At 35.6% G+C, this 25,246-nt stretch overlaps 1 protein-coding gene across 4 annotated transcripts in view; it reads right to left on the bottom strand.

The window, feature by feature from the left end:
* The window catches only part of LOC138320814 (uncharacterized), a 107,540-nt gene that overhangs the window by 29,248 nt on the left and 53,046 nt on the right, over positions 1-25,246 (bottom strand). For 2 of the 4 annotated variants that reach the window (XM_069264051.1, XM_069264054.1), the window contains 7 exons: positions 23,727-23,803; positions 23,296-23,461; positions 14,801-14,992; positions 14,060-14,196; positions 10,733-10,833; positions 10,008-10,040; positions 8,221-8,240 (listed from right to left, as the gene is read on the bottom strand). In XM_069264051.1, coding sequence (XP_069120152.1) covers positions 8,221-8,240; positions 10,008-10,040; positions 10,733-10,833; positions 14,060-14,196; positions 14,801-14,992; positions 23,296-23,461; positions 23,727-23,803 — 726 coding nt within the window. Of the gene's footprint in view, positions 1-8,220; positions 8,241-10,007; positions 10,041-10,732; positions 10,834-14,059; positions 14,197-14,800; positions 14,993-19,216; positions 20,090-23,295; positions 23,462-23,726; positions 23,804-25,246 lie in introns of those variants that run through there. The other 2 variants (XM_069264052.1, XM_069264055.1) reach the window with 2 other exon arrangements.

Below are 25,246 nucleotides of genomic sequence, written 5' to 3'. Positions count from 1 at the left end.
ATATTTTTGAGAAAAAAACACCATTCCATATAGAAAGCTTAGGTATTTTATATAAACTTTTTTTCAAATATTTATCTAAAACATTTTACAATTAAACTTTCAATAAATTTGGAATGAACTCAAAAACTAAATTTGACAAGAAAACATTTTTCTTTAAATAGCACTTTTTCACATTTCACAAAACATATTTTTTATAATAATTATGTAATTATGTATTTGAAGGAAGAAAAAAAACTTTTAATAAATATTATTTGAGCAAAAATGATATCTGTAGTAAATGATGAATGTAAAATTAATTAAGGAACAAATTTTTTTTATTGCTTTACTTCACATAAGAAATGCACGTTTATTTTAAAACCTCGTCAATTTACTTATACATAAATTGTGTAGATGAAGTATGAACTAATTAAAAAAATGACTTAACAATGAATAAAACAGAAGAAACTGTGTAAACTTACTAATCTCAGTGTGCGAGTGGGTACAGTGAACTATAACAATATTATACAATAATAAATTATACCTTACATAACTTTAATAACTATTAAAATCATAATGGCAAGTACTACATACGTTGATAATTCTTTAATTATTATTATTTACTTTGCATAACTTAAAGAGTAATAATCAAGAAAACAGATTCCAATGAAATGTTATAGCCCAGTTTAAGTTGGTTGAATACTGACCATATACATACAAGTTAATGTCATTTTTTTATTATCATTTATTGATTTTTTTTTGTTGTATCTTATTATGATTTTCCTATATCTTTTATTCAAGTGACTGTTCCCTTAGAATGTTTTATATTTGTTTCTGAGATTATTCTCTTTAAAAGACAATTTTCCAAATTAAATCAGGTATAAAAACTGTTATAGGTATATAGTATAGGTAACTCAATTTTTCCCTCCCTTTTATAACACATCATACTGACATCCTCATTCGCTATCGTAAATGCCCAGTCACAGACAACCAAAGGTCTCCCGGAAATCATATGTTCCAAAACCAAGTGTTCGCTCTTATGGAAATAATCACATCAAAGAATCCTGATGCTTTTCCAAACAAAAATGGAGAAAATTCCAAAGTCAATAATGTCAAAGTTAAACAGTTCACAGAGTTTAAATATCAAGGCAAAGTTCAACAGTTCACAGAGTTTAAATATCAAGGCAAAGTTCAATCAGCATCAGGTCAAAGTTCAAAGTTCACTCAGTGGTAGACATAATAGTTGGAGCCATCGTCATGAGCATTGAAGTATCCGGGCAGGGTGTAACCTGAAAGTACAGAAAACATAGCTCAGGTCACGGCCCTCAAAACACACAGTGCAAAATGCTTCAAAAACTTCTATCAAAATCTTACAATTCAATTTTCTCATTCAAATTTGTAAATGATTTCATTTTGGCTTTTAGAAATAAATTGTAATCTATGAGAAAAAGGTCTTCTTTAAACAAATCTACTTTTTTTCTTCTTTTCTCTTTTACTTTTCATTCTTGCTTCCGTTTTTTTCCTTTCTTTCTTTTTTCATTAAATAGAAATTTTCATCAGTAACTTTCAATGATTTAATTCAATTAAGTTAAAACTATTTCAATTTTTCCTAAAATGAACAAAAAATTTTGATTTTGAAAAATATGAATTTGGAAGGGAGGTTTTCTGGAGCACCCTGCCCGTTACTGCAAAGCAAATAAATGTCAGTAGAGCACAACATGTAAACACTGGTAAAACATATACACATGCAATATTGTTAGTCGCAGTCAACATCTACATTATGTCACACAATACAGATATCTACAGCTTATGTCTAATATATAATGTCACATGTAAGTCTTCAGTCACTTAACAAAGGCATTGTGGTCTTCAATCACCAAACACCAGGAATTGTGGTCCACAAATGTATGAACAGTAACAAAACACTGAAAATGTTAGTAGGAACTCTCTGGCTTTGTGAATCACTGTTGCCTCCCCTATCCCACTTTGTAAATATGGTTGCCACCCCTATCCCACTTTGTGAATCACTGTTGCCTCCCCTATCCCACTTTGTGAATACTGTTGCCTCCCCTATCCCACTTTGTGAATCACTGTTGCCTCCCCTATCCCACTTTGTGAATCACTGTTGCCTCCCCTATCCCACTTTGTGAATCACTGTTGCCTCCCCTTTCCCACTTTGTAAATACTGTTGCCTCCCCTATCCCACTTTGTGAATACTGTTGCCTCCCCTATTTCACTTTGTGAATCACTGTTGCCTCCCCTTTCCCACTTTGTGAATACTGTTGCCTCCCCTATTTCACTTTGTGAATCACTGTTGCCTCCCCTTTCCCACTTTGTGAATACTGTTGCCTCCCCTATCCCACTTTGTGAATCACTGTTGCCTCCCCTATTCCACTTTGTGAATCACTGTTGCCTCCCCTTTCCCACTTTGTGAATCACTGTTGCCTCCCCTATCCCACTTTGTGAATCACTGTTCCTCCCCTATCCCACTTTGTGAATACTGTGCCCCTTGCCCACTAATCCCCTATCCCACTTTGTGAATATGTTGCCTCCCCTATCCCACTTTGTGAATACTGTTGCCTCCCTATCCCACTTTGTGAATCACTGTTGCCTCCCCTATCCCACTTTGTGAATACTGTTGCCTCCCCTATCCCACTTTGTGAATCACTGTTGCCTCCCCTATCCCACTTTGTGAATCACTGTTGCCTCCCCTTTCCCACTTTGTGAATCACTGTTGCCTCCCCTATCCCACTTTGTGAATCACTGTTGCCTCCCCTATCCCACTTTGTAATACTGTTGCCTCCCTTCCCACTTTGTGAATACTGTGCCTCCCCTATCCCACTTTGTGAATCACTGTTGCCTCCCTTCCCTTTGTGATCCCTCCCTATTCCACTTTGTGAATCACTGTTGCCTCCCCTATTCCACTTTGTGAATCACTGTTGCCTCCCTATTCCACTTTGTGAATCACTGTTGCCTCCCCTATCCCACTTTGTGAATCACTGTTGCCTCCCCTATCCCACTTTGTGAATCACTGTTGCCTCCCCATCCCACTTTGTGAATACTGTTGCCTCCCTATCCCACTTTGTGAATCACTGTTGCCTCCCCTATCCCACTTTGTGAATCACTGTTGCCTCCCCTTCCCACTTTGTGAATACTGTTGCCCTCCCTATTCCACTTTGTGAATCACTGTTTCCTCCCCTAATCCACTTTGTGAATCACTGTTGCCTCCCCTTTCCCACTTTGTGAATCACTGTTGCCTCCCCTATCCCACTTTGTGAATCACTGTTGCCTCCCTTTCCCACTTTGTGAATACTGTTCCTCCCTTTCCACTTTGTGAATACTGTTGCCTCCCCTATCCCACTTTGTGAATACTGTTGCCTCCCCTATCCCACTTTGTGAATCACTGTTGCCTCCCCTATTCCCACTTTGTGAATCACTGTTGCCTCCCCTATTCCACTTTGTGAATCACTGTTGCCTCCCCTATCACTTTGTGAATCTGTGCCTCCATCACTTTGTGAATCACTGTTGCCTCCCCTTTCCCACTTTGTGAATACTGTTGCCTCCCCTTTTCCCACTTTGTGAATCACTGTTTCCTCCCCTATTCCACTTTGTGAATCACTGTTTCCTCCCCTTTCCATTTGTGAATCACTGTTGCCTCCCCTTTCCCACTTTGTGAATACTGTTGCCTCCCCTATTCCACTTTGTGAATCACTGTTGCCTCCCCTATTCCCACTTTGTGAATCACTGTTGCCTCCCCTTTCCCACTTTGTGAATACTGTTGCCTCCCCTATTTCACTTTGTGAATCACTGTTGCCTCCCCGTTCCCCCTTTGTGAATACTGTTGCCTCCCCTATTCCACTTTGTGAATCACTGTTTCCTCCCCTATCCCACTTTGTGAATCACTGTTGCCTCCCCTTTCCCACTTTGTGAATACTGTTGCCTCCCCTATCCCACTTTGTGAATCACTGTTGCCTCCCCTATCCCACTTGATGAATAGTGTTAAAAGAACTCAAAGATTATACTTTATTTGAAGCCCTTTTTGGTTTGAAAGATCTTTTCAATTTATGCTCAAGTTACCATGGTAACTTGCAGGTTGAACTGTACGTGGGATACTTTGGTTTGAGTTTTCCCAGCAACACCTTGTTTTAAACAATTAACATTACTGTTCAAAAGGGACTGAAATACTTGATGATGCTGTGTAATCTATCTATGTCTATATCATAGGTTGAAAGGTATGGATATTTTGAAATTAAACTTTATTGATGCAAATGTAATCAAAGATAAAAATTTGAAATTAATGCACTATATGAAAAACAAAAGAAAGCTCCAACAAATACTATTTTCAAAATGCCAATCATGAGAATTGGCTTCGGATACATCACACACACTGATAGAGCTTTGATCGTCCTGATGACAAGACATTGATGGGAAATACCAACAACAGCCAATCCAACTCCAAACTCTACACAAGGAAGTGCAGTGTATTAGAAGTTCACATCAGAAATAATGATCAATTCAAATGTCATCATCTTTTATAAATAAAGGGAAAACATGGGATCAGAAAAAAACACCTGGACTTGTCAACTGAACAAAATTACAGGAACTTTATCAATTTATAAATTTCAGAAAGAACAAAGGTTGTAGAAAATTTCAAATTTTAATTGGTATTTGCATTTGAGTTAATGTAGAAACTGGATCTTTGTATGGTTTCTCATTTTGAACATGTAATTAATTTTACTAACAAGGGGATACAACTAACTGTCTATAAGGACAATGCTGATATATATTCCATTGTTATTCATGTTGAGGCACCTTTGAAGATACATAACATTGATCTCCTCCTTGCTCAATCGGAATTAATCAAAAACAAATAAAACAATAAATTCCTAAAATAGGAATTTTCTATTATTTGCCTTTTTAAGTAGCACTAAGTATCAATTTATCACAGAAAGGTCAATATACTTGTAATCAAATTTTTTAATATTGTTTACCAGAAATAAAAGCATTGACGTAAATTTCACCTGCTTTTTGCCAAAGGTTAATTCATTAACAAAAATCTGTTTTCGTTTGTAATGCTTAATACAAGCAGGTTCACATCAGGACACATTGGTGTCGACGGGAGTACAAGTTAAAGATCAGACAGAAAATATAGATGATTAAAGTAATAAAGGCTTCAGTCTTCTGTCTCTCTAAAAATATATATGTTTACATATTTACCAATTTCAAACATATTCATTGTTTACATAAAGAAAAATTTGCTTGATCTTTGAATTATGTTTTACTGCATTGCTTTGAGGTATCACATGATCAAGGAGCGCCCCCTGGTGATGTCAGATGTCTATGTAGATTAGTGTACTGTATTAGTACAGATGAAGTTCATCAGTGACAAATTGTCAGTACGACAGTTGTAATTTGGTAGATATTTTAGGAAAATGCATCAACTGTATAAATCAATGCTACAAATGTATATATGTAATGACAGTTCTTAACTCTGTTGAACAGACTTCATTAACACATATTTATCAAAGTTAATTAATGCCGTCACTCAACATTTCATTCTACCATTTCTTTTAAATCAAACAGAAAATTGTAATCCTTTCAGTACCATACCAACATGCAATAATTTCCATGTAAATCTAGTTCGAACCTCCAAGACATAATTCCAAATTGATCTAAAAAAGTAAAGCTGACAGCTCAACGATATGCGTTTCTAAATTTACATCACGAGCCCTTTCTTACTGACACATGTAATAACCTATTCAATAAAACACACAACCCGATACTTAGCTGTATCTAAGACTTTATATTTACATGATAAAGGACAGTCACCTTACTTAGAGCACTGGCAATCTTAATCTTACCACAGATCCAGATCTAGAAACATCAGCAAAAGGAGCACTGTACAACTACCTAACTGACAAAGGTGGTCCTCAGTTGACAGGTGTTGTCAATATCAATGTTATTTTCATGAAATACTATATTTGTTGGTTTAGTACCTTGTAGAACTTGTCTTCATTACTGGACACATTTGTTACTTTCAATATCATGTCAATTAAAATGTTAAAATAATAGCATTAAGGAGTAACCTAAGTAACAAAATTAATGTTTACCATGTAACAACAGTTACCTGTTAAGTTTTTAACAAGAAAACATCTGTCAGACATATAATACCGTTGCCTACATATATCAAATGAGCTAGGACGGGACAGGACAGGATTGGACTTTTAATGTTCCACATTTCATGGTGGAATCTCAATATTTGTTTCTGTGGTATGTTATTAATAAAATCTGTTACCTGTAAGTGAACGAGATCGGGTTATCTCAGTCGAGGGCTAAGATTTTGTAACATAATCCCAACCGAGGCGTTAGCCGAGGTTGGGATGTTACAAAATCTTAGCCCCGAGACTGAGATAACCCGATCTCGATCACTTACAGGTAACAGATTTTTTTCTCGCACCTCTAAGATATAACAAAACCCATCTATATACGCGTTCAGAGTGTAAAACTATCCCGTCTTGGGCCTCCTGGTTCAAAGCCGATTAACCATTACATCTGCGCTTCGATTTGGCAATCATTCCGCATAAAACTATAGTTCGGTTATATCAAAGACAAACGATGATCAATCGGTACATAGTGTTTCATAATTAAAAACAACAACCAAACAATGCATGGTAAATCACTGAATGCACATATTTCTAATAATATTGACTATCTGACGTTTGTGACGTCACCGGTTCAAGAGTTTGACGTCACATGCGCGGACTGTTACATGAATGGCGTAAAATTCCGCCAAAATTCGCGTAAAGGTACCAGACAGATCGGACGAGATAGAAAAATCTAGCACTGGGTATCATGTGAGATTTCCCTGTCCGAGGTGCGAGAAATATCAATCAATGTCTTAGCACATGTACATATCAGGCTAAATGTTGCTAAAGTTACATGTACAATGTATGACTTTATTTACATGTGCAATGTATGACTTTAGTTACATGTGCAATGTATGACTTTAGTTACAACTTATACTGTCAATGTATGACTTAGTTAATGTCAATGTATGACTTTACGACTTTAGTTACATGTGCAATGTATGACTTTAGTTACATTTCAAACAATGTATGACTTTAGTTACAAATCAGTCAGTATACTATTTATAGTTACATGTCAAACAATACATCACATGTCAGGTCAGTCAATATAAGGTGTGATGTTATAGTTACATACCATATGATATGTACTTATAGTTACAATATTATAACACTGTGAGAGTACTACAGTTACATGTTACACAACGTGTTACATTGTATTTTATGTATCAGGACAGACAGATCTATGTTAGAGATCAAAGAAAGTGAAAGCTTTAATATAATGCAGTGATGTCCATTAAAGCTGTTATATTATTAAAGAGACAGCAATACATACTTTAATCTGTATTCAAAAGAAAGTCATTCTGCTGTTTAGTGTAGAATAAATTAATTAAAATACGTTTCAGAGTCTTTATCTCCAAATGTCTTTGAAAACCTGAAAATATTTTTTTCATGCAAAGTTTGTAAGTCACCGCTTATATGTATACATCAATTATATTTGTAATAGACCTTTAGATCATTTGAATCCTTGTTGCGTGTTTAAAAATCAAAGAACTCTCCTTGTTTGAACTGTAACCTATGATAAATCAGGTTCATGTCAGAGTTTGTTATCAATAATGTCACACACAGCCAGTTCTAAGTCTTTTATGACTTTGGGACCATGCAGTCTAAATCATGTCAAGTCAACAATATAGCAAAGAGAAGTCAGTGAAAGTGGCTGGGAAGAAAATCACCCAACAAGCATTACCCAATCAAGGAAAGACAACTCCTGCAAATTGTCTCAACTTGCTATCAAACAGATGATTTTATTCCCACGCAATTAAAACAGAGTTCATATGGGATTGAGTAAATTTGTGTCTTGTGTTATGGAAATGTGACTTCTTAAAGATTTTTTTCCAGAAAAAATAATCATTTTAAGTTATTAATAATTTTGCAGAGCAAATGGAAATTGAGTATGATCAACTGCAAATATCTTTGTTTTAATGAAGTAAATAATTGCAATGGAATGGATGTAGCTATAATTTTTGGAATCAACTTTTTAAAATGTTTCCCCTTTGAACTCTGGATAATATAGAAATACTCTACCAAGGCATTTGATGCAAATCGCAGTATGGAGAGTTAGATCATTGGTAATAGATGGGCTGATAGTTAGCAAACTCACCCCGAACAGGGGTCATCGCCCTGGAAACGAAACAAAACAAATTATTAGTCAATAAGACAATAACATAATCAAGGTACAATATTTTGGCTGAAATTACAAGGTCATAAATGTATAACTTCAACATCAAACAGTGAAGAAAACTTAGCATCTTAGAGAGGTTTTTTTCAGTAATTGAATACATTTTCTATTTCATTCGGTCTATAATGTTGTTGTTGATATGATATTCCACATACAACTGATATCAGATAAGTCATTGTGCTAGGACCAAGGTCAGAGATCTGTATATTTCAAACAGATTCAATGCAAGGAATTTGGACTTAAGACCTATTCATGACCTTGAAACAACGAAAATATCTTTACATCTGTTACAAGACTAATAGGATGATATTAACAAGTTTAAAGTATATGATTTTTGTTAGGATATGAAAAATTATTCACTTTGTGAATCAAACAAACATTAAATATCCCAGGATACTACTAATGTACCTGATGGAGTTACTTTATCATTGTGACCCTCAACAAATAAATGCTCGAAAATATAATTTTTTACTCTTTGTTGATATTTACAATAACTTTAGAAATACTATTACAACAGATTTCAAATTACGAAAAAAAACAAGAGGCCCAGAGGGCCTGAAACTACTGTCACGGGTTATAATGACCTCAATATAAAAAAAATATGGAATTGTACTTAAAGCTACTCCGAAAGCTTAGTGCACATTTTCTTCTTTCTTTTTAATAAAATATCTGTATTTTTGTTTTGTTTTGTTTTTAAGTTAAAAGTAAGATTCAGTCTCAGAAAATATCTCGGTATCAAATCGGTTTTTTACACTTAAATTAATTCTATGAATTTTAAAATTTTTATAGCACTTTGGTAAAACAAATATTTAAAATATCTTTAAATAAGCATCAGCATTACTACCACCACAATCTTCTGTCACATCATTTGGTGTAGGCCTGTGTAGTTTGGTAATATTCAAAGGAGAAATAAGGTTGCTGGATAAAGTGCTGACAAAAATTCTAAAAAAACCTTTTTTTTTTAAATGTCTAAAAAAAGCAATAGTGAATTTGGCCTTGACCTGAAGAAACTGATTCTTAGAAGTTGTTCACAATAGTTTTACTTTTAGTAACTATGCGGTTTGGTGGAAAAATGAAATAGCACTTTGGGCAATGTCAATTTATTTCTTAAAATATATTACAATTTTAAAGTAACAATGACCTTAGTTTGACCTTGGACACCCATGGAAAAATAGTTTTTTTTATTTAATCCCCCGTGACATAGACTTTTCACAATTATGTGCATTTTTGTGTATATCAATTAGAAAAATAAATCTGTGAGAGCTAGGAAGATTAAAATTTCTAAAACTAGCAGTATTGACTTTGATATGATAAACCCTGAAACTTGTTCAACAGATTGTCATCTTCTAAAAGTTTGAAAATACTTCCTTAAAAGAATGAAGTCATTAAAGTAAGAAAGAGATGAAAGACAGATCAAAGGACAGATGACATATCAATTTAGGACAGATCAAAGGACAGATGACATATCAATTTAGGACAGATCACAGGAAAGAAGGACAGATGAACAGAAGGAGAGGTCAAAGTGTAAACATATCAATTACTGTAAGAAGAGACAGAAAGAGAGGAAAACTATATTTAGAAGTCTCCTATCATTTGAGTCAGTGGTACATGTAGAGGACTAATTAAAGTTCCATGTCCAGTGATGGCAAACTTGGAGGTGTTAGGAAAGACTAATAGTTCAACACCCTAATAAGGAGTGCAGGACATACCCAATTGGTCCAGGTGGTAGACCTGATGTAGCTCTGTAGAATTTATACAACAAAGAAAAATAAAATAATATTTCAATCAGATATTCCATATTATCCAATACCAAAATCATTAGTGAAAGATTCAAAGGGCCTGTATTACTCACCTAGCTTTAATAGACCAGAAATGCATTTTGAGTATTTCCTCAAAGGATTTTGAAGAATTTGCCGCATTTCTCTCATTGGGGTCCATCCCTCTGGCGATTCAGTGTTCAAGACCCATAGTTTATATAAATTTGATTCCAAAATCATTCATGGATGTTAAGATATGCTACAGCAGCGGAAAGATTTTAAAGATTTTTCTAAATATCCCCTACTAGGCACGACAAATATGATCAAGGTGAAATATCAGCCTAAAACCACAAGTAATATAAAATGGGTCTGTTTAACTCAAGAATGATGCAGACAAAATATCAACCAAATCCTTTCATTTGAACAGAAGAAGGATGTTAAACATATTTTCTTTATTTGTCCTAGTTAGTTTTTTCAAAATTGGTTCCCATTTACTTAAGGATGATGCTATCCAAACCCTTTTCTTCCGTCTATAGAAGAAGGCTTTTAAAATATTTACTGTATTTGGCCATGGTAACAGGCACACAGACAGACAATGGACAATGGAGTTGCACAATGGCATAAGTTGACTAAGCTAATGGTATGTATAATTCCGTGTATGAGATCCGTGTACTTACGGTTGTATAGCGGGTAAGGAAGGATAGTGATGGACCATGGGTTGTGGTGGGGGTGACACTTGGTAATGGTGGTGATGTACAGCTCCTCCTCCTCGACTCACCTACAACATAGACAACACATATACACCACACTGTACAGCACAACTAGAACCGTTGTCAAGGAGGCCAACTTATACTATATCAACCTGACCCAAACCCCTAGACAGACGGACGAACAAACAGAAATACTCCAAACTGTACAGCACAACTAGAACCGTTGTCAAGAAGGCCAACTTGTACTATATCAACCTGACCCAAACCCCCAGACAGACGGACGAACAAACAGAAATACTCCAAACTGTACAGCAACAACTAGAACCGTTGTCAAGGAGGCCAACTTATACTATATCAACCTGACCCAAACCCCTAGACAGACGGACACCACACTGTACAGCACAACTAGAACCGTTGTCAAGGAGGCCAACTTATACTATATCAACCTGACCCAAACCCCTAGACAGACGGACGAACAAACAGACATACACCACACTGTACAGCAACAACTAGAACTGTTGTCAAGGAGGCCAACTTGTACTATATCAACCTGACACAAACCCCTAGACAGACGGACGAACAAACGGACATACACCACACTGTACTATATCAACCTGACACAAACCCCTAGACAGACGGACGAACAAACAGACATACACCACACTGGAACAAACAGACATACACCACACTGTACAGTAACGTCAAGGAGGCCAACTTATACTATATCTCACACCCAATACCTACTACCTACCTACCAGACAGACAGCAAACTGTACAGCAACAACTAGAACCGTTGTCAAGAGGCCAACTTGTACTATATCTCCCTGACCCAAACCACCAGACAGACGGACGAACAAACAGACATACACCACACTGTACAGCACGTCAAGGAGGCCAACTTATACTATATCTCCCCGACCCAAACCCCCAGACAGACGGACGAACAAACAGTACACAAACTGTGTAGCAACGTCAAGGAGGCCAACTTGTACTATATCTCCCTGACCCAAACCCCCAGACAGACAGACGAACAAACAGACATACACCACACTGTACAGCAACGTCAAGGAGGCCAACTTATACTATATCTCACACCCAATACCTACCTACCTACCTACCAGACAGACAGCAAACTGTACAGCAACAACTAGAACCGTTGTCAAGGAGGCCAACTTGTACTATATCAACCTGACCCAAACCCCTAGACAGACGGACGAACAAACAGACATACACCACACTGTACAGCAACGTCAAGGAGGCAAACTTATACTATATCTCCCCGACCCAAACCCCCAGACAGACGGACGAACAAACAGACATACACCACACTGTGTAGCAACGTCAAGGAGGCCAACTTGTACTATATCTCCCTGACCCAAACCCCCAGACAGACAGACGAACAAACAGACATACACCACACTGTACAGCAACGCCAAGGAGGCCAACTTATACTATATCTCCCTGACCCAAACCCCCAGACAGACGGACGCACAAACAGACATACACCACACTGTGTAGCAATGTCAAGGAGGCCAATTTGTACTATATCTCCCTGACCCAAACCCACAGATAGACAGACGAACAAACAGACATACACCACACTGTACAGCAACGCCAAGGAGGCCAACTTATACCCATCCTCTCCACTTCAGACAGACAGACATACATCACACTGTACAACTACAACTGTTGTCAAGGAGACTAACCTATACCTACCCCTCCCAGACAACCTGAATCCAGTATACCCTCTATCTTCAGATATCAACATTTTATTTATTCTATTTTTTCTATTGTAATTCATTTCTGACTTAATTATGTCGATTGATTGGTAACATTTATGATAATCAACTTGGCTAAAAGGTATACAGATGATTCTGCTTATTTGAATAAGTCATTTTCCAGAAGAAAATATTCAAATAACCGGAATATTCGAATAGGCGCATATGGCATTTTGCACCTCCGTTTGACCCCCACATACATGTAAACAGGCAAATAGATATCGTTTTGTTTACTTGATAAATTTACGTAAATTATTTACACTCAAAATGAACAACAAGTTATCATTTTTTAAGTTGTCAATCGATTTTGATTGTTCAATAACAAAAAAAATAACAAAAAATATTCCAATATTAGATTCTTGTTTACGTTAGATCGACACATGAATCTTTGAGAAACAGCCGTTTTCGTTTATTCGGAACAACCGGTTTGACCGTTGGTTAAAGTCATTATTTCAAGTATAAATCCTGCGAACCTGCAGTTTTTGATACAGACCTGTGAGGATTGTGTCAAGGCTGGTCTGAAAACAATATAAAATCACCAGGTCCGTCTTTAATTAATAAACGAACAACTAGGTCCACCCAGTTAAACCATATAACCGAAAACGGCCCTGGACCTAAATGTGTTTTGAGAATTCTTCCTGTATTGTTGATCGATACGGCGAATAGCTTGATAACATTTCAGAAACTAATGCATATTCAAGTAGCAATGAAACAACGTAGCAAGTATCTTTTGTATCCATAATATTACATACAAAACTTGCGGTAGTCATTGCACGCCCACTTTGCATGCTCTTATGTCTCGTTCAACGAGATGCTTGATACGCACACGTCTGGCGTAGTCAACAAGACTCTGGTTGAACGAGACTACTCATGAATGGCGATTGTTGTAAGGAAGCATGGTTTCTCCAACCGATCGCGAACTAAGGTACGTTACGTTGATAAATAAAGATATTTGAAAGTGCAGATGCTTTAATTAGATGTTTGAGTCAGTGATTATATTAAAGTAATAATCTACCGCTGCTGATGTAAATCGTAACAACGTCGAATACCTTTGCAGATTCATGCATAAAATAACAAGCCATATGATAATGTTAATCTGTCACTATGATGATTTCTAGTAAAAGCGAAGTATTTTGAAAAAATATCGGCGAATTTCGCTAAAAATGTATTGCAAAATTGAAAAATATTCGATTTTATTTTTAGAATTTCCAAAATACTTTATTCGAATAACCGGAGGTCATGTAAAAGTCTATACAAATACACGGAGTTGAAAAACAAAGATAAAGAAGGAAAAAATCGCAACCGCAGATTTTATACAAATAACCGAAATATTCAAATAACCTTTATTCGATGATGTGAGTCCTCTGTACATAACAGTTAATTAAGACCTGTCAGAGACCAGATTTTACCTTTTGGAAGAAATGTAGTTGAGACTCAAAAATCAAACTTTTCAGTCAGTGAATCTTGGCTTGATTTATAAAGAATGGTTATCTAAATAAAGGGAGATAACCCTCACCATGACGGGAGCTGCGGGTTCGGCTACGACTGCGGGTAAAGCTGTTCTTGGATTTCCTGGCAGATTACTCATCATCATCTGCTGCATGACTAACTGATGCATCTGTGCTCCCTGCATCATCATCATCTCCATGAAGTCTGCAAACATGAACAAATTGTCTTATTTTAGTTGAGAGTAATAACTAACAAGAACCACTCCTTTAGTTGGCCTAGTTGGCCTAGTTGAACTAATACCAAGGTTTTCAGTCATTCGACTACTTGTCTTCCCATCTAGGTCATAAGTTTGAAACCACACGGGGCATATGGCCAGTACTGACCATAGCCAGTGGTTTCTGGTTATTCAGGCTTTCCTCTTAATCCAGAGCATAACACATCCTTGACCTTGATTGTTAGCACGAGACCAAGTATGAACAGGATAGTACCGTATTTTCCAGAGTATAAGCCGCGACTTTCTCCACGAAAATCGGGAGTGCGGCTTATACACCAGTGTGGCTTATCTGTGGACGAAAACCAAAATCTGACAATGTTTTTGCATTATTACCTCCTGATTCACATGTGAAAATCGTAAGTTTTACTCATCAAGTATCCTTTACTAATAGAGACTTGATCACTCAAAAAGTTTAAGCTTTATATAAGAGTTTACTGATAAAATTTGACAGTTCTGTTAACGAAACGGTAAAAACATGGTCCCCAGAAATTACTGGTGCTATACAGTAACATAGTCCAGAGGAGAAATACGAACCTGCTTTATTGAAGAGTGAGCCCTTGTATGGCTGGTGGTCGTCTAAGCCTATCCGCTGTATGACCGGTTGTGGAATCTGCTGTATGACGTGTTGTGGAGGGGGAGGGGGAGGGGCTTGATGTAACGGAGGGAGGTGGTACGTCTTTGGTGTGTTAATGCGGTGTTCTATCACGTGTTTCACTTGATTCATATCTGTAAACAAAACATTTATTATTAGAGTAAAAACAAATTAAAGTTTTACAACCTCTGTAGGTACAGTGGTCCCTCCATCATAAGACCACCCTTGGGGAATAAAAAAGTGATCTGATAACAGAAGTGGTCTCTCTAGGAAGGTAAAATTAATATAACTATAACTTTCTTAATGCACAAGACACTTTCTTATGTGAGGAAGGGTGGTCTCTTGTAGGAGTGGTCTTACATAGAGTGACTGCTGTATTAATGATTGGTAGAAGTATCGGCAGAGTGTCAGTGGTGGATACCAGAGTATTCTAACAGCGCTCCGTAAACCATACAGAAATAAAAATAATGAGGAAGGATGGAGCATCAACAAAAAGGATTCTGTAAAACTGTAGTTATCTAGTGGTTTACATGTTTCAGATGGCTAAAGGCCAACCGTCATCAGATATCAAATTTTCAACTTCATTTATTGTGTGATGTTGAATGAATTTGAAAACTGGCCTCATGGAAGAATTTGAATCTTGGTTGCAAGTGAGTGCTCAAACTTAACTTAAAGAAGCAGATGTCCTCCAGTGGGAGAAATTACATAAATAAATCAACAAGTGTTTGTGGACAGCCAAGAGGTCAAAAATTTGCAAAAGAAGAAAAATTCTTATTGATTTAAAAAGATACTGTTCCTTTCAGCTGAGAATACAACTACAATTTATCAATAATATCTGTGAAAGTTAACATTAGAATGTCAGTAAGACATACACAACCTTAATTATTTCACTTATTTTAGTACCATTGGTTGTTTTTGGTAACTGAGACGTTTTCTTGCTCATCAAGACATCAAAGACTTGTTTATCTTGTAGAAAAGCTAGAGGTTGAGAAGGAGAAGGTCGCATTTTGTGTAGATATATACACACACTCAAACCTTCAATTTTTACTCATGTTTTACATGCAAATGATACAGCTTATCCTTCAGTTGGCCAGTTCAATACACCCACCAGTACCCATTATATGTTTAAAAAGATCACAATCAGAATTTTACTACTACCGATCAAAATGATTTCATCGCCTGTTCTATAGCAAGTTGGTTATATGGGGTAGCTACAGCTTTTCTTGAGCATATATCATAAGACTTGTGTTGAGTAGAGCCAATTTATAATTAACTACTGTGTTCCAAATTGTTCACACTTGCTAGGGGAGTACTTTTAAATGTCTCAGACTTAAGGAAGTCTATGCTTTGGTACACTGGTACAAGTTTTTTTTTTTTTTTTAAAGTTTTGAACATGCAGCATATTGAGAACTTATCTGTAAGCTTATTTGACACTTTACCAACCTTATATAAAATTTGGTACCTAAATTTAATGGTAACAGTAACCAAAAGCAATTGATTTATTACACAGATACTCAAAGTATGCTACAAAGGTTACACAGTTTGACCTTTGAATTATTATTCTTGCATTGTGACTCTTCAACAATGACCTAGATTTTCAGAACCGAGTTGTTATCTATCCCATAAAAACTGTGAAATTGTATCTGTCTTTAGGACTTTTTAAAGAACATGTGATGAATTTTCACCATGGTGTCATTTTAATGTATTGTGAATAAGATCTTAATGTCACTGAGTGATATTGACCTCTGATCTCAGAAATTGTCAACAAACTAGAAATGTTTCTAAGAGATGATTTCCCCAGCCTCCATATAAATTAGAGAAAGAGTGGGATGGGATGGGCACAACGTAACAAACAGAAAATGACAGGCATCTACCGGGTAGGTTTGTTCCTTCTACTCATGGCATGAGGCATAGAAAAAACAACATTAGTTAGATTATAAATAAAACTGATTCAATTGAATAGTGTGATGTTCATTCTCAGATCTGATTAATACATTAACACACTGACAAACTATTTGTATGATTTGACACAGCCTTTTATAACGAATACCTGTGGCTTTGACCATTGACACACATCTACAGCACTGTTATAATACATTATTATGGAATCCAGGCCACAGATCTGTCTGGCAGAAAGGACCAACAATGATATAGAAATAGTTTTAAATGAGCCATTTCACAAACTTGAATTACTGCATAAATATTGCAAATATGTCATAAAGTGTATTTCAATGGTCGATATGGGGAAAGGTCCTGTGTTTTCTGGGGCACAGAACTGCATGTATTTTGTATACATGTACCGTAATTTTGTATTTTTCTATTATATTTTGATGACAATGCTTGTCATCTATCTATAGCCAGTTAAGAGTTTAATGGTCGTCAGCAAAGTTCTCACAATGCTCTTAATCCCACCATTCAATGGTCTTAATCAGATCAACAACTCTAGGATCTGTGCACCACTGCTTTTCTCTTCTTTCACTCTCCTTCAAAAATTTAACTGCATGAGAAAACTATGCAACAAATGCAGGGTTTTCATAGAATTTCAATATCTCTGCTATGGATCAAACTCAGGTTCTTTGGCATACTATTCTGTTAGTGATGTTCAACTTGTCAAGCTAAAGAGAAAAGTTCTCTCTAGCAAAGAGGTATATTACAGCTAGTATTCCACAGGGTTATACATACTCCCTGTCCAAAGAACACATCCTGAAGTTTCCTGAGGTTAACAGCATGCTTGTATGGCTGAGTACCATTTTCAAGTCTCTACATAGGTGCCAATGTTACGACAGAGAGCAAGACATTACATCAACATAAATCACCCTGTCCACTTGGGATCAAACTCAGAACCTCTGGCTTACTAGTCTGATGCTCAACAGAATGAGCTAAAATCCAAGATAGCTACATGTAAGCAATGTTTTTTACCCAATTGGTCCCAAAGTGGAATAAACACAGACAGAACAAGAAATGTTTATACACGACATTTGAAACAGTTTTCTTTAAAATTGATTTCTTAAAGAATGATAATTCCAATTATCAATATCTAAGGTGGCTGCCTGTCAACCATAACGCACACAAACTGAGATGAACTTAAATTAAATGGAAGAAACAATATTGATGGTGACCACTAGTCAGCCATAGCATTTGAAGACAGATCCTTTCTTTTTTATGTTTATGGATGGATGAGCATGGACAATGGACAACAGTTGATTTGAATAGCTAACCATCTGGGCTAAAAGAATGAGGAAATTATCTTCTATACTCTACAGTAATTATATGGTTGCTAGGGAAAAGATAGATCTATCTTACACAGGGGGTTTAAGACAGTTCCCATGCACCAGATAATTACATGCCGTCATCAATACATGTGGTGTAATTAACCGTGGAGTACATTGTTAATGACGTCAGAAATTTTAATGCAAAATGACATTCCTGTGGTGAAGGTGTGATGGATGACTGATATCAAGTGGACAGGGATTATATCACAACCAAGGTGTAAAATTTTGGTTGGTCGGCACTGGACAAGCCTCGTGATGACCAGCTAAAATCTTACTTATCTTACCATTAATCAATCAATCAATAACATTTTAACTCTTTATAAATACTCTTGCACCAAACAACTTACTTTTGTAAAAAAAAAAAAATTTAAGATGGACCTCCTGAACACAGTTACTGGAATTCTCTAGCATAAGATTAATATTCCATTACTGTAAATCAACTTATCTTCACAGTGACTTAATTTTGTATTTTCGGTAGTTGGTCTACAGTGACTTAATTTTGTATTTTCGGTAATTGGTCTACAGTGACTTGTTTAATGTATCATGTTACAGTAAACATACCCATTTTAGTGAAATAAAATATATACTTTCACAGTAACATGATCACTAAAACATTGTATCTTTAATTCGTAACTGGAAATCCTAATTATTGATGATCATTATGATATCTTGTACTGGTATTAAATTAGAATTCTCTGACATCAGTGAAAAACTTTTAACTTTAAGCTTGACCACTACATATATACTCATAGTTACATTTTTTTTAGTTTCAATTGCATCTAACATTAATACACCATCAGAGCCTTAGAAAACCCTGATATTAAAATCCAGACGTACACAAGTTGATTACTGTAATCATAAATAATTGTCAATTGCATTTGAGCAGATTCAACAAAAGATATTACATTTAGAATTCTCCATGGCCAGTTTTAAACACTTTTTGGTATTTTTTTAACAAGAAGAATGTGGAAAAGTAGCATAGTAAACTTTAACAGGAATAAACATATAAAATATTTTCTTGGCTCTTGAAAAATAAATTAACTCAAATTCCTAAGAAGTCCTGCAACAAATAATTGAGATTATTACCTCCGCGCCGGTCATATTTTGAGTAATCCTTAACGACACGATTGCCTGCATCAATTAACCAGTTTTCCATACTATGTTGCACATGGTCGTGGTAGCCTGTAAAGTCCAAACACGTTATGCTTGCTCACTCTCTAGTCATAATGCAAGCACTTCCTTCAACAAAATCACATCCAACTATCGTGTATTAGAATATTCCAAAAACTTCCCGCCAATACTCAGTACAGGTAAAATTCTCCTGTCAGTGTTCCTGTTCACAAAATCCTACCAAAACACTTGTAACATACAGTGACACTGATAATGTTTGGTGTCCGTCATTCTGTCAGGCAGAACACATATTGTTAGGTTTGAGTAAAATCTGAAGAACGTGGTGAGTTTATTTTAAAGGTAAGATGTGTTCTGATCAAGACATGGCTTTACCCCCGTCATTGATGTTTGGACGGAACATACAGTACAGAGTTGCTATGGGAAAGCTATTCAAGTGAACATTTTCTCTGGACAATATCGTATAATGCATTTTATATTTTGTCTTGCGAATAACGGCAGTGAAATACAGTCCTTTCATCCGATTTTGTTGGCCTTTTCATAGGCGGACACACAAAAGAGCGGTAGTAATAGGCTTTTATGAGAACCTGTATAGCCGATGTACATTTTCAATACAAACATTTACCTATCATTAGACTCATTGAAAGTGTGAAATATATTTTCATACACACCCGGGTGTGAATCTGAGGATTTCTCTCATACAGTTCTACGCACTGGCTAAACAAATTCATGCGACGATGCCTGTCAAGTTTTATTGCCCGCCATGACTCAAATCATATTTAAAAACTGCTCTTTCATTGACTGAATGAACATCAAGATTGGAAAAGATCAGTGGAGCATTATCACCTCTGTATAGAACTCTCCTACAAAAGGAGGTGAGATTAATTTCAATAAGTTTATTAAGCTTAAATTTGGCGTAGCATGCAAAAGGTGTCATTTGTATGGTGTAAGTAGACACCTATGGTAACCACACAAAGACAAATTGTTGAATAGCAACTCAAAAAGAAAACACCCCACTCCATACTCATCAGATACTTAAGATTCCAGTGACCTGTTCAAATCAAATTGATCTGTGCACATACACATAGAGAGCCTCTTTCTATATAAGTGTTTGTATAAGGGTTAGTGCCTGAGTTCTCTGTTTTGTAGAACTGATCCTGGCCTTATTGTGCATTTAACAATTCAATATTGTAGACAGACATTATAATATTGTGTTATGTCATTATTGACACACTGCAGACTATATATACACACCTCCTACAAACAGAACAAATATTACAGACAACAATCTAAAATTAAACTCGGACCTGAAAGCAGACATCTCCCATTTAAAATGTGGTATTCATTTTTATATCTTTGGAGTTACTTGTCCGCAATACTTCTGTGAAACCTATTTAAACATTAATGCAAGTTGGCTCAGTTCTAAAATTACTTGCAATTTTCTGCAATTGATCCCCCTTCTCACACCATCTAACATTATTGTTGACTCCAATTTTGAGGTACGTAGTACTTGTTTGCAAAAACTCGCACAGTGTCATCTAACATCATTGTTGACTCCATTGCCCTCTTCCCAAACACAGTATTATTGGTGACTCAAGTCTTTAGTTACTCTTGTAAGTAAAATCCCCCATACTTCATCTAACATTATTGGTAACTCAATTTTGAGTTAGTTGAAACTGTCAGTAAAAGATTTTTTTTCTTCCAAATACGATCTAACAAAATCAATGACTCAATATAATGTTACATGAAATTGTCTGTAAACAATTTTTTTCCGCATATGATCTAACAATATCATTTACCCAATTCTCCCTCATCCCACACATCAATTTGGAGTTACTTGCCTAAAATATCTCCCTTAAAGTCACAAATCTGACATCAATGTGAACCAAGAATTCTTCAAAGAATGAATTGTCTGAATATATCCCCGTTTACATGTATTCAGAACATTTCCCTTGTTTTTATTGAGTTATCCATGGTGACTTTCTTGCATTTTTCATTCTTTAGCACCACCCTTCATCTTTAACAATTTCATATGATCAATATTATCTCCATCATAAGATGTACCATAGCACTATTATTTATGTACCCCAAATCTTATCTACTCTCAACTCCTATGTACCAAACTGACATAGACACAATTCAGATACCAAATGTTCACACCATATCTTATTTTATACCCTGATTATTTTTTGATCTAAATTCCAATAACTACCAAATAAATATTTTGTTATATCATCCCCATCACAAGACACCAAAGTATCACACTCCTCACTGAAACCTAAACTCCAAACTGATATTCTAGTTGCTTTACCTGTAAGTGAACTCCTCTGGTTCCAAGGATCATATGAACGCCAATGGGTGCCTCCACGATTCATTGTTACATACTTTATCCATCAAATCTCTCGCATTTACATCTCAATTTCCTAAAGTCATCGCTCAATCAAAAAGAATCTGTTACTCATTTCAAATTCATCATAACTTCAACTCCAAAAACAGGAGTAAACCAAAAAGCTGTTATACTCTCTTTCAAAATAAGCAATTGGAGAAACAGTCAATATCTGGTCATTTAAGTTCATTTTAGTGAAATGAATATAAGCCTCCAACTAAGTCAACAACTCGGTATCTTCTGAAGTTGTCTCACAGATAAAGCCTTAACTACCAGCGCATGGCAAATATCCAAGGCCCAATTCAATCACAGCAAGGACAAATAGAACAGAAAGAATATCTGTCAGGCAATAAAATGATGGCTAATCAATAAAGGAAAGATGCTACACAAATGGCTAGTTACTTTATCGTATTTTCAAATGATTCAAATGGAATCCTTTTACGAAATTTGTATTGAAATGTTTTGAAAATTAACAATTACAACCAGAGAATTGACCGTTATCAGTTATTGGGATTTATGGAAATCCTCTTTATCGTATTAAAACTACATGTTGCCTTGTTTACCAGATAAAGGCATATTAATATCATCTCTGGCCACTGGGTCACTATCTCTCCACCAAACTATGTCTGATCTAGCTATCAACAAAACGCCATCGCGACTACCGATGGGCATTCAAACAAAACCTCAACATTCCACTATTGGTCTGCTGTACTTGTTCAGACATCGATATTTAATTGATATTTGATAACACTGCCTAGGTGGCCACTGAAATGTCTGTGGAGCCATATCACTAATAAGAGTGTTACTTTCAAAGGAGACTAAGTGTCACACCAAAGGTGGAGAGTTAATCAAGGGGCTTAACTCTAGTGTGGTAACCAGGTGTAACAGGGTCTCCTATGTTAATCCAGTTTATCTGTAGATTACCAACAAGATTCCAGGATTGTTGACAAACGTTCCTGATGGGAAAGTTTTAATAGAGTTTAAATCAATAAACCTTTTTCTGACATCAAGGACTCCTGATCAATGTATTGTTTAATTGGGACAGGAATAGGAGAGTTGTATTCTCTTCAACAGAGGTACAAACAAGTCATAGGAATTGATTGATCACATTATGTTATTTTTGTTTCTTTCTAGTTAATTTGCATGCATTAAATAAAGAAATGAGCTTAAACTCAATATATCTGTTTTAATTTAAACTTTAACTTGTAAAAGATTAATTTGGTAAAAAAAATTGAAATCATTTTTAACTTGTGACCACATTAAGAAGACATTTTATACTGATATAAAACAAGAAAATGTGATCAGAAATGATATCTTGTATGTATCAGTCTGATAAGAAAAAAAGATTTTCATGAAACATTATGATGAAAAGATAACAGTGACTAAGAGGTACATATGGCGACAATACCTACAATGAAGTGAGATTTTTTAAGCTAGTGAGAAACCTTGTTTTATACACATTCAGCTACCATGCCTGTTCTCGGGGGTTTTCTTTTGTGTGTATATCAAACCAACAGAACAAACAATATCATTTTGAAAATTTGGTAATAAGCAGCTATTTGGATGACTGAGACAAAGATCACCTGAACAGCTGATTTTTTCAAGAGAAAAGTTCAATATGTAACTTTGAATATATCAAAGAAATACCAACCTTGACCTTGAGGTCCTGGAGGTCGATAAGAGTAGTCTCCCTTGTTGAAGTCTGGAAGCGATCTTCGTGAAGGTGGAGGCTGTACAGGAGAAGGTGTATATCGCCGTCTGGCACTAAAAGATCGTGGTCGTCTTGTTGTGTAATCGTTGTTCATTAACTGTTCATGCTGAAACAGATTATATGTCATCTTTAATTAGCATACACAATGTCCTTGACACAATCTCTATAAACAACTTTGGCAATCATTACAATGCAAACTTTTAATAGCATTTATTTTCAGATGAAACATATCTTGACCTTGAAATCTCTTAACAATGTTTTCTGAATAATAAGTGATTTTATGACCAAATATTATCCAAAAATTCAAATTTACATAAATTTTTTAAAGTCATCATATCTAGGTAGAAACGTTAATAATTACTGAGCGTTACCTTGATTTTGTCTAGAAGTTCTTGCCTTCTCAGCATAATCTGCTGCATGCGAAGCTGCTGCTCCAAATCATTGTTACCTAGCAACAGTAAAACATATCACCGGTAATTTGTATGTAATATACTTATTGTATCAAATTAAACACCTACGTCTTTTTATACACAGACTTAGTGAGAATGCTATCTAGCTATGAATGTCCAAGTACTACAATTGATGAGACTGATATGTAAACTAAATCAAATCAACTTTCACAGATAAATACTAGAAAATTTGAATAATTTTCTCCCCTTACATCCTATTGCATGTTTGAAGGAGTCCAATCTGTCAGAAAGGTGTATAAGTTGTTCAAACCAACAGCATTATATTTGACAGTTTAAAAGTGGTGGACACCTTTGAATGTCAAGATGAAATAAGCAAAATTTAAGTACATTGTCTATGAGTGATTACAATTTTCACACCTTTATTTAATATGATTTCTGATCACCAAGACAAGAAATATTACAAAAAATATCTTTTTTTTTTTAAATTTATTTGACCTTTGATCTTAAGTTCAAGGTCAAAATGACATAACAAAAGTGCTACAATTTAACATTACATCGTTCATTCTCCACTAAATGTACAACTTCCATTATTAAGTGTCCTCTATCAATATCGGGACTTAAAAAACCATGTTTGTATATCATGTTTGTTTCTTCGAAAATAATCAAGTGTTGTTCCTCTGACCAATTAAGATTTTTCTCATCATCACATTAAATATGGCTCTCGTGCCGAATTTCGACTGTCCTCTTAAGCTATAATGTATTTCATAAATCAACTGTGACTAAGGAAATGGGTAAATGTTACATTTTTTTCTATCATATCATAGATATTATCATACGCAATGAGAATAGACAAGTATTGGTACACAAAATGCTTAGATATTTTTTATATAACTCATTTTATCATTGTCACAAACTATGCAGGCAGATACGTTACAAACAAATAAAATCATGTACACAATTAATGTATTATTAAATGTCCACGTTTTTTTTCGTGATAATAAACTTTAATATGTATACTAACTTTTACCTTCATGACAAGGACATATCCATTAACAATTAAATGGACAGGTGCGATCTAATCTTGAAAATATACATGTTACGCAACGACATCAACAGATACGTTACTACTATGTACTTGATTACCTAAGATGCCACTTTCCCACAGAGATAAATTCACATCACAGTTTGAAAAGTATATAATACTAAGTGTTACAATGTTTGTGGTTTGGTCGACAAGTCACACGGTGTCATTTAAATGATGAGAGGGGTTAGTGTCGGTCAGTACCTTACCGACAGATACGTTATGGAAAAATACCCCATATCGACAGAAATTCTCACGCTTGTCATAAAACATTCGAAATCAGCTTAACCACGTGGCAAGTGTCTGAGAGTTTGTCAATAGTTTAAAGCGGGAAGATTTGTTGTGTTGCCAGTGTTGGGAAACTCGAAATAAGAAAAACCTTTACTTTCCTTTAGTATAT

The sequence above is a fragment of the Argopecten irradians genome, chromosome 4 (genome assembly GCF_041381155.1).
Source record: "Argopecten irradians isolate NY chromosome 4, Ai_NY, whole genome shotgun sequence".
Lineage (NCBI taxonomy): Eukaryota > Metazoa > Mollusca > Bivalvia > Pectinida > Pectinidae > Argopecten > Argopecten irradians.
This window is presented reverse-complemented; position numbering and strand designations above follow the sequence as displayed.